The 15,240-nt window shown below is 33.1% G+C and overlaps 3 protein-coding genes across 4 annotated transcripts in view; 1 reads left to right on the top strand and 2 right to left on the bottom strand.

Moving 5' to 3' along the window:
* The window catches only part of LOC119839968 (S-adenosylmethionine decarboxylase proenzyme), a 26,951-nt gene extending 21,908 nt beyond the window's left edge, over positions 1-5,043 (bottom strand). Inside the window, exons 1-2 of the mRNA XM_038366436.1 lie at positions 4,689-5,043; positions 3,219-3,305 (exon numbers count right to left, since the gene is read on the bottom strand). Coding sequence (XP_038222364.1) covers positions 3,219-3,305; positions 4,689-4,810 — 209 coding nt within the window. The 5' untranslated portion in view covers positions 4,811-5,043. The remainder of the gene's footprint in view (positions 1-3,218; positions 3,306-4,688) is intronic.
* Positions 5,044-5,599: 556 nt separating this feature from the next.
* On the bottom strand, positions 5,600-6,830 carry LOC119840002. Its single transcript, XM_038366487.1, has 2 exons — positions 6,395-6,830; positions 5,600-5,962 (listed from the first exon to the last, which is right to left on the bottom strand). Exons 1-2 carry the CDS (start codon positions 6,674-6,676, stop codon positions 5,684-5,686), a joined length of 561 nt encoding a protein of 186 aa, XP_038222415.1. The 5' UTR covers positions 6,677-6,830; the 3' UTR covers positions 5,600-5,683.
* Positions 6,831-7,290: 460 nt separating this feature from the next.
* On the top strand, positions 7,291-14,801 carry LOC119840261 (activating signal cointegrator 1 complex subunit 2). Of its 2 annotated transcripts, XM_038366777.1 has the most exons (13): positions 7,291-7,464; positions 7,544-7,621; positions 7,998-8,149; positions 8,458-8,638; positions 8,898-9,095; positions 10,091-10,338; positions 10,573-10,752; positions 11,179-11,319; positions 11,652-11,971; positions 12,377-12,614; positions 12,997-13,147; positions 13,471-13,634; positions 14,212-14,801. In XM_038366777.1, the coding sequence occupies exons 1-13, from the start codon at positions 7,438-7,440 to the stop codon at positions 14,366-14,368; spliced, it is 2,235 nt and encodes a 744-aa protein (XP_038222705.1). In that variant the 5' UTR covers positions 7,291-7,437; the 3' UTR covers positions 14,369-14,801. The 2 variants fall into 2 exon arrangements, with proteins under 2 accessions (XP_038222705.1, XP_038222706.1); XM_038366778.1 differs by lacking the exons at positions 7,291-7,464; positions 7,544-7,621 and having other exon boundaries at positions 8,018-8,149; positions 8,448-8,638.
* The last annotated feature ends 439 nt before the right edge of the window (positions 14,802-15,240 follow it).

Here is a 15,240-nt window from a genome sequence, read left to right as displayed (position 1 = left end):
GCACTAAATGAGCACTAAATTTTGAGATATAATTCGAGTGATTCTGCCGACTTGACCTTTCTAGCTTTACAGACGTCAAAAATTCGTTCACCGTTGGATTTATACCTGACAACTGAGTGCGAGGCTTTATATGAAACCGGGGCGAATAGCCAGTAATAAATATACATCATAAGTTGTCATTGAGAGTAAAAGGAAATCTATTCTTCCTTAAAAATAACAGGCGAATTTCCAGTTCTTTGATTTTATCACACATCTATATTTTATAAACAAAATGTCACTACATACTATTACGCAAGAGGAAAGATTGATTATTATTTAATGAGTTAAAATAATATAAAAGATATCATTCATTTATCTTTCTTATGACAATGAAATGATGGCAAAAATATATCAGCTGATAATATTTTCTTGTAAAATACGTTACTGCTGTACAATTTGGACAGAAGGTAAAACTAAATAAATTCATACGATCCTAATAAATATCGGTCAAGTGCGATGCGGACTCGCGACAGTAAGGGTTCCGTACGAATAAGTTAAAAGTAGCAACTACAAAAAAATTGCTCACCCATCCAATTCATGACTTTATGACGACTTATAGCGGCAACAGAAACATCTCTGAAAATTTCAACTATCTATCACGGTTTGTGAGACACAGCCTGGCGGCAGACGATCGGGTATCGTCAGGCCTTTTTTTATGTCATAACCGGCAACTGAGGTGGTGGTTCGCTCGATGGTAAACGATCACCACCGCCCATGGACATTCGCAGAGTTAATTGCCTCTGCGGATGCACTGCTTGAGAGGTAAGGGAATAGAAAAGGATGAACGACTGGAAAGAAGCAATAGACTGGGGGCGAGGAAAGGGAACCCTAAAAATGGTGTCCACTGTGTACATGTTACTATGTAGTCCTCCCGGCATTATATAAGTACAAATAAAGCTGGTTAGTAAAAGACACGTTTCGTTTAGTGTGTACTTGAGATTTAATACCGGATGCGCTGGTTATATAACATGTAGTCTTATAATCTTATGAGGGCAATATATTGAGGATAGTTTTATTTACATCTTCGATGTTTTTCGAAAAAATAATATGACCTTCTTCTCTTCGATACTTCCGGTTGATATTCAGAAAATGCAAAGTAAATAAAAAGAAAACAACGATAAAAAAGAGGAAGATGAAAACATGTGAATACAAATGAGATAATTTGTAGTAAAAATTATGTAAAAAGTTATTATGATTCTTCACAACGTTTTATCACGCATAAAAATGAAAAAGAAGATGTGTTTCTAAAATGTATTTCTATTTAAAATCTATACTAAGTATGCATAAAACTATAGAGTGATTTATAACTTCATATGTTTGTATGGGGTAATCTCAGGAAGTACGGATCCGATCATGAAAATTATTTCACTTACAGAACGCTCAACTATTCAACAGCGACATAGGCTACATTTTTATTCCGGTTCAACCGGGGCATAGCCGGGGCAAGCGTCTAGTAAATTATAAAGAAATATATACTCGTAAAAGGCGAAAGAGTTTGTATTCATAGACGTATACCTTATAAATCTCTACTGCAAAACCGAGCGGGCGTATCACAGTCTTGTTACATTCATCGATTTTCAGTAAACGCAATTCAAAAATGACCCTTAGAGCACGGTTTAAACTATTTCCAGCGAAAAATATTCCTGGGCACCGATAATACACTTCAATGTATAATGCTTTTCAATACATAAAGGTGTTCTTATTGATTTTGTGCACCGTTATTGAGAATTCATGAATTGAATCAACTTCACTAAGGTTTGAAAATCTAAAGGATAGGCAAGTTAATATTTACGTAAAAATATCGTTTTTGTTAGTAAATACTAATACGTGTATTCAAACCCTTACAAAAACAACTTATTTACTTAAATTACAACATGAAAGCATGGATATATCCCTTTTTTCCAGAATTACTGAATTATCGCATCAACTTATACGTCGCTAGTTGCCTTTTAGTGCGCAAAATTATATACAACAACCATACATCCAATTTATTGAATTCCATACAAAAAAACAACACCTATAGATTGATTAATTCATCATAGCATCTCCAAAAAGCGTAAGCGTATTTACTTAGTACATTCAAGTCAATATTTACACTAAGTTTATCAATTGAGTTAATTTTAGAAACAATTTTAAATATGTACCCGCAAGACTGATTAAATTGTACGAAATTCTGATAATAATTCATAGACCTCAGGTCAAGGGTTATCAGTAAATATATCACGCGCTACGTTCATGAGTAATTGAGACACTTACTCGTAAAATTATCAATGTCGCACGGATTGTAATGTGAACAATGACGACTGATTCTTTGCAGTTTGAACGATAAACTCTGCCTTTACTATGTGTCGCCCCGGCTTCGCCCGTGGTACATAATAGCTTATGTCACTCAGTAAAGTTGTAGCTTTCTAATTGTAAAAGAATGTTTTAAATCGGTCAAGTGGTTTCTGCGTGAAAACGTCAAACATACAAAAATACAAGTTTTTTTTTTTATAGTTTTTATTTAATGCGCGGATTTCATGTACCATCAACTGCAACTGTTTTTCAAACGACTGATTATAAATTTTGTTTGATTTAAACATACTGCATTCATTCGTGAGCATTCAATTGCATTCAACATAATGCAATTGAATGCTCCCACATTTATTGTGAGCAGCAAATAAAATTACATAATACATCGGTTTTATTTCATACATAATTTTTATTGCTATGCAATTTAAATTTTGCCAGTTGCAACACTATTTATTCGTTTTAAATTACAAATGTAATATAAAACCTCTATCATCTTACTTGCTTGTTAATTATAGTTCTTATCATGATACAATTCTTTGCTACATATTTATTTACATAATTTAGTATTATACATATATTATATATGATTTAAATCAATGCGATATTAACGAAATATGGGAATTACGGAACATTGTATATCTTATATCTTATCTTATAATATATAAAAATCCATTGTGTATTCTACCAATGAACTCTTCACCAACTCAACGGACTTTGATGCAATTTAGCATTATATGTGTAAATTGGTCCAACTTATGATATAGGATAGTTTTTATTTCGATTAATTATCCCAATAATTTATAATGATATATTTTCAATTATTACTCAACCACAGCAACATGTGGCTGGGTATGCTAGTTATAAGTAAAAAGGTGCAATAAACTTACCTAAGTACATATGCGTCGACTTGCTCGCTCTGTGTGAAAGAGATAATCTCGCAGCGGACTATCTTCAATACATTCTCCCATTGTTGGCTATGGACAAACATATATTTATAGAATATTGTTTTTTTTTTACTTAATTGATATATATGTGTAATAGATATAATACCTTTATGGCAAATGCTTGTAAAATCCTGCCCTATATAATTACTATAATTAAATGTTTATGAATAAATTTACAACTGGACAGCTTCACTGTTAGGTGTTTATATCTACCAGGCACTTGAAGAATTCACTGTATTTTGGTCATTTGAGGCAATCCTCTGCCCCTTTTTTGATACCTGAGTACTTCCCTTGGACATAATAAAGCCAGGCATAGCCTTTAGCAAGCGGCTGGTCTACTACCTAGCATATTTCTTAATTCTTAATGATTTCTAAGGGATTTTGAACTGATCATTTATTAAATATTACAATCATAAGGCATGGAATTGTATATCCAATTAAATAAGAATAAGTTATAAGCTTGATATCTCTAACTAATCTATTGGTATAACTTAAATTTTATACCATTAAATTTCTTGACTATGAAAGTGCCTATTACATAAAAATATTTCTATGGTAGCAATGTTTCCAAATGATCAAACATCCAAGTAAAGACTTAGTAATTTTTGCACAAAAACTAAATGCAATGCGGGTTCCTCAAAACTTGAAACCCGTTATGCACCTCATTTTGGGAAACAGGATTGGAAAGTTTTTCTACCCTGTCATTATCACAACAAGTTACATATCTTGGAAATTATTATAACTCAGCTTATACCTTAAACCTTTGATTTTTTTTTCATAACATATCTGTTTAACCATATATTTAGGTCGAAAAAAATCAGTAAAATTATTTTTAATATAGATTCAGTTGATAGGGAGCTGTAAACAGCAAATACAATTAACTAAAAAAAAAAACAATTGATTACGATTGTTGATATATCTGATAAGAAAACTATGTAAGACTACGGTTATAGCATAGTTCTTTATATTTGTAAAAAAAAAAAAATTCCAACGTAAAATTTTTCAAATTAATGTCAAACGACTTGTAAATCATTCGCCGTCAAATCAGGCGCTTCTTTTAATCAATGGTGTACTACAGGTATCCAATAGATTAGATAGACCACACACGCTGAAATACCGGCGTCTTACTGAAACAGCTGATTCTAGAATCTTCCATAACAATAACATTGAACATATTATTTAACCTCGAAATAGCAAATAGAAACCAAATCATGATTGATCTCGAAAACTGGAGCCTTAACTTATTTTTACGTACCTACAATTATTTAATTTTATTTACGTAACTTAATTAAGTTCAGGTTATTTCCAAAAAAACGCCGGTAACCTCTTAATTATAATTTTCTGATTAGTAATACCTAATTAAAAAATTAAATTTATTCTTATTTATTGTTTTATATAAAATTTTATATTTACCGTGTAATTTTTCTTAAGTCCGCATGCTTAACCGGTGTAAACCATATTTCAATTAACTTTTCGACACCTTCGAAAAACTGCTCATTGTTATCACTACTAGATATTATTTCTGTTTCAGCCATGGCGAGATTTTACAATGCAGGAAGGTTTTATTCAACAAATTTTACAATAAAATCTTCCACAGGAAAAAATGTCACAACCACTACAGCAAAGCGTCGGAAGTCGACTGAAGAAAATGAAACAAAAGTATTGGCGAGGTACGGGTGATAGAAGAGATGGAAAGGTTAACCTCTCTTTCTTTCAGAGCGAGCAAATCGTCGGCGACGGCGCGTATTTCAAACCGACAACATTTGGCGATTGGTCAAACATTTGAGCGTTCGATGATTTTATACCGCGCGTTATCAAGTACGTTATAAGTGTTGAAATTTTAATTAACCCTACATGCATTGTTATGATTAATTCAATATTCTACTATTTATGAATTGAATGAGTCATAATGTTGTATCAATCAAGTTTACTCAAGTTTGGATACTGTATTATGCAGTTACACAGATATCACATTATGGAGCAAACTGTAAATAGAATACAAATATGAAAAGGAATGAACCATTTAAAGAAATCATTTAGTCAACATATAAATTTAAAAAAGAAAATCTACACAACCAGTCATAGCTGTGAAAATTCAAAATTCAATAATGATCCACTTTTAAGCTTTATTCTAACCTAATTTATCATGGTTATTGCATATTCAATAATAATTTTTACAAAGGAGAAGAAAGTCCTAAATGTTGAATGTCAGAATAAAAAAATCAATATCTATTTATTTACACACTTTATTGCACATTAAATTACAACAATTTTTTAAAATACAACATCAACTCAATTAATATGAAATCAATTTATCTCCAAGAAAAAAAACAGAGCTTAATTTTTATATTTCTCATAACGTTTAAAACTTCTATTACTTTTATTTTATGCTAACTGGTAATGCTTTGTCATAAAACTTCAAATGACGACACAAGTTTATGTAAGCTGCTAGATTCAATCCTCTTCACAGGCTTCACTTTAGGCTTTATGACTGGTATATGAGGACACTCATCCTCTTCTTTTTCTTCCTGACAAAAATCCTCTATATTTGGTTCCAGATCCTTCTTCACCAAATTTGTTCTTACTTTCTTTCCTTTTTTATTTTTTGAAGAAGCAATGTCCGCATTAAGTTCAACCAAGTTTTTATATATTCTGTCATTAAAGTGGAAATTTAATTTTTTTGTTACCTGAAATGATAAAATAGGTTAAATATCTATGCATATTGCATATGCTATGAGATAGATGTGTATATGAAGTTTCCCATCTTGCTGCTAAGTTACTGTTACCCAATTTATTGACCAATTTTTGTTCATATCTATATTATATTTAAATAGAACTAATAAATAATTAACGATTATTTTATGAGCCAGAATAAGCAATGTTCACTTTTTATTTTTGCTAAAATAACTTATAAAGTTATAGAAAGTGTGCACTAAGTAGTTGTGTAGTAAAATCAAATCAAATAGGTAATAACGGTAACCTCCATAAAGATAGAATGTAAAATGTGTTTAAATGTTTTCTGGAATTGGCAATACACAAAAAATAACTAAATATAAATCATTGCCATTCAACTATTGTAAAATTTATAGTAATATAAATGTTTATAATAAATAATTTACTTTTGTACTAATTTGGGCTTTGTCTATATTCAAGTCATCAAGCTTGTGTGCTCTTGGTATCGCATGTTTTGCGTCAGTCAAGTAATTTGCCAAAACTTCACTGGAACACAACGTGGGTTTATCAAGTTCTTGATCTGTAGGTTTAATGAAATTCACCGCACTAGATTTTGATGATCCCGCCACATCATGAACCACTTTGTGATTGTTTCGCACGTTTTGTTCGCTATGTCGGACAAAAGTTTTCTTAACTTTTGGGTCGGCACCGGCTTTCTTCATTACCATGTACCAATGCGGCTATTTAAATCGTGAGATAACATAATCGTTGTAGTTTTAGTGTTATACAAAACATATAGATTTTTAATTACACACAGTAATGTAAATATATATAAATTTGAAATTAACCGCTGGCCTCCAACATTTCAAGTCAAATCTCAAATGTCACTTTACTGATGTCACTATGTCAAAGCTCAGAAGCACAGAATAAAAAAAAGTAGGCGACATTATATGACAGAGGTATATTTTATCTATTCACTGGGTACCTACCGAGGCGAAGACAAAGCGTAGAAAAGGTAACATATTACTATACTAGTACCCTAAGTTAATTTTCATGCTCGCGCTAGGTATTTTAGCCATTAGGTACCTTATAATAATTTTGTAATGAAGACACGGGCTTAAAATCGAAAGTAGAAAAAGCAATTTGTTGATATTGCTTCTATTTTATTGTATTTATTTGTAATAGGTACCTAGTGCACCCTATTTTCTATCTACCCAGTGCACCCGCTACCAAGAAACCTGTACAAAATGTTCTGACATACCAGCACTCATGACAGCTCACATTGAAATTCCAATGTCAAAATTAGTCAAAAGTCAAAAGGCAACTGTCAAGTCGAAATACTATCATAAAGTGTAGGTATCTGCTAACTAGCTACGACTACTGTCTTAATAAACGAAGAAAACGATAATTGTGTTCAATATTTAAAGCAATTTATAAAAATTATATTTCTTCTATAATAGCTACAACAATATCATAACATTGTACAAACATGAATACTGGAAGTTCCGTATTTTCAGTTAGTATTACACGATTGTAAAAACGTAATGTACAATGTGCCACATATGTGCGTTTTTAATTATTTTCTTATTTTTTAGAATCCTGAAAACTTACCAGTGGAGAAAGTAACAATATATGTATCAAATTCAGGCGTACTTCAAAAAATCAAAGCTTTGGTGAGTCACATAATATAACAACATAATGCGAAATATTTTTTATGGAATCCCCGAACAAAATATTAATATCTGAAACTTTCTTGTATCAAAAAGTTTCGTTAAATACTAAAACGTGTTAATACTCTTGCATTATTGATTCATTTTATTTGAATAATTATATGGTGCATTATAATCCCTAGATGCCAGACTATTCAAACCCTACAAACTTAATAATTTCATCAAGAACTGTTAGTTCATATCATAAGTCATAATTATTGTAGTTATTCTGTTCCTAAAATTTATACAACTTTTACCTGTGAGCTGAAACTAATTTTAAATAACTTAGAATATTGTATTTACCACAAGACCATTAACTAATGATAATTTCTTTATACAGGATCCATATTGGCTGCAAAAAAGGGATTTAATATTCTATGAAAAGCCTCCTACTGGTGGTGGTCTGGTGATAGGGGCAGTTGATGCATGGAGGTCAAAAATGGCAATATATTTAGAAAACTTAAAATGGCTCTTGAGCTTGGAGCATCATAAGTGAGTTATTAGTTATAATAAAATGCACATGATATTTAGGTCTCAAGTCATATATACTTTATTTGAATTTTCATGTACCTAGTCAAAATACTTTAATGCAATAAAAATACTCCTGACACAGGTTTTTTCTTTAACTTACTAGGAGGCTAAACTTACTGCTATCCATATTTTTTTAAATTGTAAATGAAATACACTATTTTTATTATTTAATCATATACATTTGATACAGAGAAAAATCATCAACATTAGATGTTAAGTATCTCTAAAGAAAACAAATAGAGAAAAATCTTATCACTAGTCTTTCACAGATTCTGGAGCACAGTGCTCTACCATCCACAGTGCATGGACTCGTTAATATCGTTCCTACAAGAGGCCAGCCCTCCTTACATCCCTCCATATGAGTGTAATGATGTACAAATCTTATATGAGGACATACGGAGGCTGGTGCTTGTGGTGTTCAGTAGACTGGTTACTAATAAGGAGAGCAAAGTATGTACTATCTATTATATTAGACTACTTGTGTGCTGCGGTTGCATCTATAATAATCCTATTAATTATTATAAATATGAGAGTTTGTGGACACAGATAGATGTAGATTGATGCATTGTTTTAATAATGATATTAATTCCAATTATTCTTGTTTTTTTAAAGGTTTTTAATTTAACTGGCAATAATTTATTTTTAAAACAGTCAACTTTATATGTTATATTATTCAAGATTCATAATTTGAGTTTTGCTTGTTTTTCAGGCACATTGGATGACAAAGGAGCAAATGGCTAGTTTGATATATGACAATTTTATATTCACAATACCAGTGATATGGGATATCTGTCTAACGTATGGTTCGGATAATAATAGACATATATCAAGACTAATAGAATCTGTGTACATGTTGCAGCCAAGATATGAAGCTGACACAGCACAAGCTTTAGTATTTGTGCATGAGGCAAGTTTGTGTTGGTTGTGATAATTAGCTTTTATAGCGATCTAGATAGTAAAACACATTATGAAGTATGTGTCAAAGAACTATCAAAGCATGGTACTGGGTATCAATATTTCATGTAGATTCAACAAAAAGTTGTGTTAAATTAATTAAATATATTATTGCACAGTTTCTTACACATGTCATCTTATATATAAAGTGCAAAGATTGACTGATCTATGAATGCACAGCCCAAAGTGATGGACCAATTGGGCTGTATTTTAGTATCCAGATATCCTCTATGGTGTAGTCATCTGCTTAAAAAAGGATTTTGATAAATTTTACCCTCAAGGGGATAATATATGGGATAAAAGTTTGTATATATGGAATAAAAGTTTGTATAATGAAAATTTATTTAGAAGCTGCGGGAAACAGCTCTAGTACATCTATATCTAAATATGTATTTGCGGTAATCGAGCACGCTTTGGCACGAATTGGGCCAACTCGCACCAGGGAAGTAACACTAGTTTTCGCTCCACTGAAAACCGGCGTGACGTTCGGTGAGTGGGGGAGCCGGAGTCTCATATACTTTTCCTTGCCCTTCCCAGTCCTTTCCTTATTCCTCTCATCAATCCTTTCTTCATCCCTTTCCAATTTGAAGTCGGCAATCCATTTGTAGAGGCGCTCTCCAAATGTTAATGGGCGGTGTGGCGCGACTCACCAGCTCCATTGTCGACTGTGACTTAAAAAAACACATACATAATTTACGTGTCATATTGTTTGTTTTAACTACTCAACCGATTTTAATCGAATTTGTTCACCATGTGCAGTTTGATCCAACTTAACCCGGGCGGACCCGGGCGTGCAGCTATAAAAACAAAGGCTCAAATATACATAAAGACTTAATTAAACTAAAAATGAATAATAATCAATTAGTCACAAGAATTTGCAAACTACTGCAAAATTGGACCAATGGTCACATGTATGCATTGCCCATTTAAAAGTCATTCTTTTTTCAGGCATTTAAATATATAATTCTACAAGTAAACAAAGACTATGAAAGCGACGATCCTCCAAACTTGCCAGAAACGTTTCAAATCAGTGATATCAAGAGACCTTCCAATTCCAAGGTTGTGGAGAAGCTCACCTTCCCCATGCTCCAAGATCTGGTCGTCCACTTATTGGATACGGCCATGACCCTCAGGATATTTACGGAGGTCTACCCAAAAAGCGCACATATTATTCGCACTACGAATTTTGTTTTAAGGTGAGTGAAGGTAAAAAGAATGGAAGAAGGAAGAAAAGGAGAGTAGGAGAGTGAGATAGAGAGAGTGAAAGTTTTCAAGGAATCAATGTTACCATCTAAAAATATAATAATGTGACTGCCAAATAGATATGCGGGTTTGATTTTGATAGAAGATTATTCTAATATAAACGTATGTGTGTGAGATAAAATCCAATTGAATAAAGTGTTTTTCTCCTAAGAAATATATGTTTTCAGTATAGTCCAAGTCTACGAGCACGGTATTCCACATCTTTACGAGAAGTTGGAAGAAGTCGGGGATCCCACTAGTATTAAATACACGCAAGTGGAGGGTTGGATCGACCTCATTCGGTCAGAACTCATAGACGTCTTCAGAGAAATACTGGCAGTATATAAGAATGCTATATTTAGTGGAGAGTAAGTTTATGTCGATTGCGGTTTGTTTCAACTCTAAAAATAAGGTTCTGAATTCTATGGAATAATAATTTTAGGTTTCTTTAAATCAGGAATTTCCACTGTATGAACCAATTTTGATCATTTTTGTTAAAGTGAACTTTCTGTTTGTAATGTCTGTATAATGAAATAATATTAAATTCTGTTATAGATAACTGGTACTTAAATTTATACTAGTTTTTTATTAACTAAGTCTATTAAAGAAAATTATTGTCACATATGCAATGGTGAAAGAACTTTCGAAATTGGTCCAGCAGTTCCCGAGATTAGCATGTTCAAACAAACTCTTCACATTTATATTATTAGTATAGATTCAATGTGAAGTCAGCCATACCAATAGGCATATCTTTTACATGGCCACATTTATATTATACTTTTATTTTTTCATAGAGGCAATATATCAAACCATGTAGAAGCATACCTCTCGGTGATGATGGACGCACTCACAGAGAAACTACTCATCAAGGACTATCACCTGTGCCATCCCGTGAACGAAGATATCGATATGTTGAGACAGGCGTACCCTGATATGTATCCTTTTATGCGAAAAAGAAGGAAAATATGTCTATTTTTATTGTCAATTTCATGAAGGTGAAAAAATACACAATACATTTTCTTGTTAAAATCATAAAGGTAAAGATGAGTTCGACATTTCGGTGCCTCATTGTAATGTCACCTTCTTCATTATATGTCTTTGCTTAATGTCCTTTGTCAAAAGACAATTCTTTTCTAGTGATTTTACATCTTTTAGGCAATTAATTATAATTTTTGCCGCCTTTTATCATTGACCAGTTATAGTTTAAACAAAATATAATAAATTTCATAATAACCTTTGAATAATCTTTCTTAAACACAAAAATCAGTGACTCAGTAAAAACCGACTTCATTCTACAAGCGATATACTCAAATTTGGACGAACCGGTACCAGAACCATCTGACCATAGACAAACAAATCACATAGACATGAACGGCCATGTTGAAAGCATAAACAATGGAGCGGGGCCGTCCACAGATAATGAAATACCAAAGAATATTCGGGAGCAATCGTTGATTAGTGAAGTTAAGGATATATTACCGCATTTAGGAGATGGTTTTGTATTAAAGTGTTTGGAGCATTATGATTTCCAAGTGGACAGGGTCGTTAATAGCATATTGGAAGACACTTTGGCTGATTCTTTAAGAAGTAAGTTATATGTGATAAAAAATACGATATAATTTGATTGAAATTGTTATAAAATTTTGTGTTATTAACAAAAATGTTAAAAAAATCTCCATTCCTTTTTGGTTGTGTTAGAGACCTGAGTTCTATCTGAGATAATTTTTGTAACGTAAATATTTGATATATTTTTTCATGCAATTAGACTTCATAAGAAGCGCTTTTGAATTGTCAAAATACATAATTTAATATGCAGCAAAGTTTTGGAAAACAGTTTCTACATAGACATATAAAAAAAAAAATTGCTCTAGCATGTATGTCACCTTTTTAAATATTATCTTAGTATCAGGGAATTTAAGCTTACCTTGTGATTGTCTTCTTACTACGCTCCATGGGATATCCATATTATTAGTCAAAACTGATGTTTCCCAGAATTAGACAAAGACCTCCCAATCATACCAGAAGACCCGGTAGACCGGAAGTTCCTGGAGACGGGTGTGGAAAGGCTGAACGTGTTCGATGGCGATCAGTTCGACATCATGACCAGGGACGATGTGGACTTGTCCAAGATCCACGTTGGCAAGAAGAAGTCCAAGTACAAAGACTTGAAAGATATGCTCAATGATAAGACGGAGGTTAAGAGTAGGGTCGATATTTATAGCAAGTATAAGTGAGTATTATATATTTCTTAGTATTTAAATTCCCAAGGTCTGATTCCTTTTTCTCGCCCTTCCCAGTGTATTCCTTTTTTCCCGTCAACAATCTTTTCCTTAACCCTTACCCCTTATAAACGGAAAATGCCTTTACAAAGGCACTACTACTACAAAGGTTGGACGGTAGTAATCGCTTACCATCAGGCGAACCACTAGCTCGGTAGCCCGCTAGAACAAGAAAAAATTAATCATTTCATTTATTTGTTTCTCCTCACAATTTAGTAATATCTTAGTTACTGTGGTATGTAGAAGAAATCGGTATTCAAAGCTAAAAATAATTCTCAAATCTTACCACACATATATTACAAAACTGAATGGATAATTTCTTTCATTCCACAGTTTGGTTTGTGATGAAGAGGCGCTGTATTCTGATGAATACGACGACACATACGACTCCGATGGCGTGGCCCCCACCACGGATATGGCAGAAGACCCTAGAAGACCATTTGTTACCCCCAGAGCTTTGATGAATGCCAGGAGGAATGATGAGGTAATTTCGGTGTAATTAAATTAAATATGGAATTGAATTATTCTAGAAAAAGTTGTTCTAAATAAACTAGATTTTTTGAATGTGAAAAATTTATACATTTATATACAACTATTTATAAAACTAGGCATGAATATAAAATGTGAACATCATGCAAACCTATAAGTTATCATATATCAGAGTGTATAATAAGCATGCATAGATTGTGAAATGGTAGATGTAGGAAAACATAAACATTTGTTTTTCCATCCGTCGCAATAAGTTTTAAAGCATTAATTATTTAATTAATCATTTATTTGCATTTATATTCATCCATGTGATTTCAGGCATCAGAAGAATCGGAGAGTGAAGAAGACACGGCGGTGTCGAGTCAAGAGAAGAGTGAAAGAGATAGAAGGAACTTCTGCGTGAACCCCGAGGAGGTGCGAGCGAGACGGGAAGCTAATATGGCGGCGCGGGGACGGAGGAATAAACCAGCGGCGCCGCCTAGGTATATAGACTTTTCCTTTCAAGCGACTTAAAAAGTTATTTAATAATTAATTAATTAACAATTTGAAGGCGGCTTATATTTTTGTTACAAATCCTACTTAATCCTGTGCTACTATCCTTCCTACTAATATTGTAAATGCGAAAGTTTGTAAGGATGGAAGTATATGTATGGGTTTGTTAATGCTATCTACGTAGCAAATTTCAGTGCAATCGGTTCAGTAGTTTTTGCGTGAACGAGTTAAAAACATACATACGCATACACATACATCCATCCTCACAAAAATGCGGACATTTACAATATTAGTAGGACAGGACAGGATAGGATAATTGGGGTTTTAAGAATGTGACTAAATTGATATTTGTGACATATGTTTGGAATAGTTTATTTTAAAAGACTGATTCACATAAAAGTCTGTATTGACCCGAGAAGAAACCAAATGCCGCTGATATCAAATGTTTCTTCCTATCCTGACTTCATCCCTTACAAATAACAAACAAACGAAAAAACATCCCTCCCCCCTCCCGCCTCGCCACACATTTCTACGTGACTACAATCCAGAAACAATGCTCACCCCCAGAAGCGGCGACGTGACCGGCGCGCCGAAGGGCCAGGGCCAGAGCCGGGACGTGCTGCACAACCGGAGCCGGAAGGAGCAGCACAAGTCGTCGCGCGCCAACCACGGCCGGCGGCAGGCCGCCCAGTGGAAGAGGAGCCAGGGCATGATGCCGTCCTAGTGGAGCGTCACCATCGTTACCATCGACACCAACTTGATCAATATCATCATCATCACAACCGCCACCACGCCACCATTATCATCACCACTAACATTACCATCACCGTGTTCATTATTATCATCAACATCATTATTATCATCACCATCATCACCATCACCATAATCTTTATCATCATCATCATCAGCACTATCACCATCATTATCATCTGCTCCCACTGTGGGGTCACAGGCCTCCTATGAGGAACTATAGTGAATTGTGAAGATAAAAAAGTTTATATCAGTGGCGTAATTTAAAACAGACTAATTTATATCTCTATACTAAAGATCCGCCCCGGCTCGCCCGTAGTACATAAATAGATTATTGCACTCAGAGATCACGTACATATCCATCGGTGAAAAAAAAATTTAAATCAGTCCAACAGTTCCTAAGATAAGTGCGTTCAAATGAACAAACTCTTTAGCTTTATATTTGTAGAAGATTATTATCAATTTTATTTATCCTGCCGGTTTTTTTTTGTTTCTTATTGAGCAATATTTTCAAAAAAATTATATGCGTTAAATAAATATATAAATTCGACTAATTACGTCACTGATTACTTACTATATTATTAATCACTGATTTTATCTTAATCCTTATTTGCCGAATTTAGCTGGAAATGTAAACAAGATGCTGGGATTGTGTAGTTAAAATTGTACATAACTTTTATTCACATATAACTTTTATTCACATAAATCTTTAAATGAATTCGATACGGTATAATAGTATAGGATATTTAGAAATTAAAACCTTTTTAAGGGATTTAAAACGCGATTTATTCATTATATTATTAACCCGACGTTTCGAAAATTAAAAAGTTTTTAATTTCTAAATGT

Source organism: Zerene cesonia, chromosome 5 (assembly GCF_012273895.1).
Source record: "Zerene cesonia ecotype Mississippi chromosome 5, Zerene_cesonia_1.1, whole genome shotgun sequence".
In the NCBI taxonomy this organism is placed as follows: domain Eukaryota; kingdom Metazoa; phylum Arthropoda; class Insecta; order Lepidoptera; family Pieridae; genus Zerene; species Zerene cesonia.
This window is presented reverse-complemented; position numbering and strand designations above follow the sequence as displayed.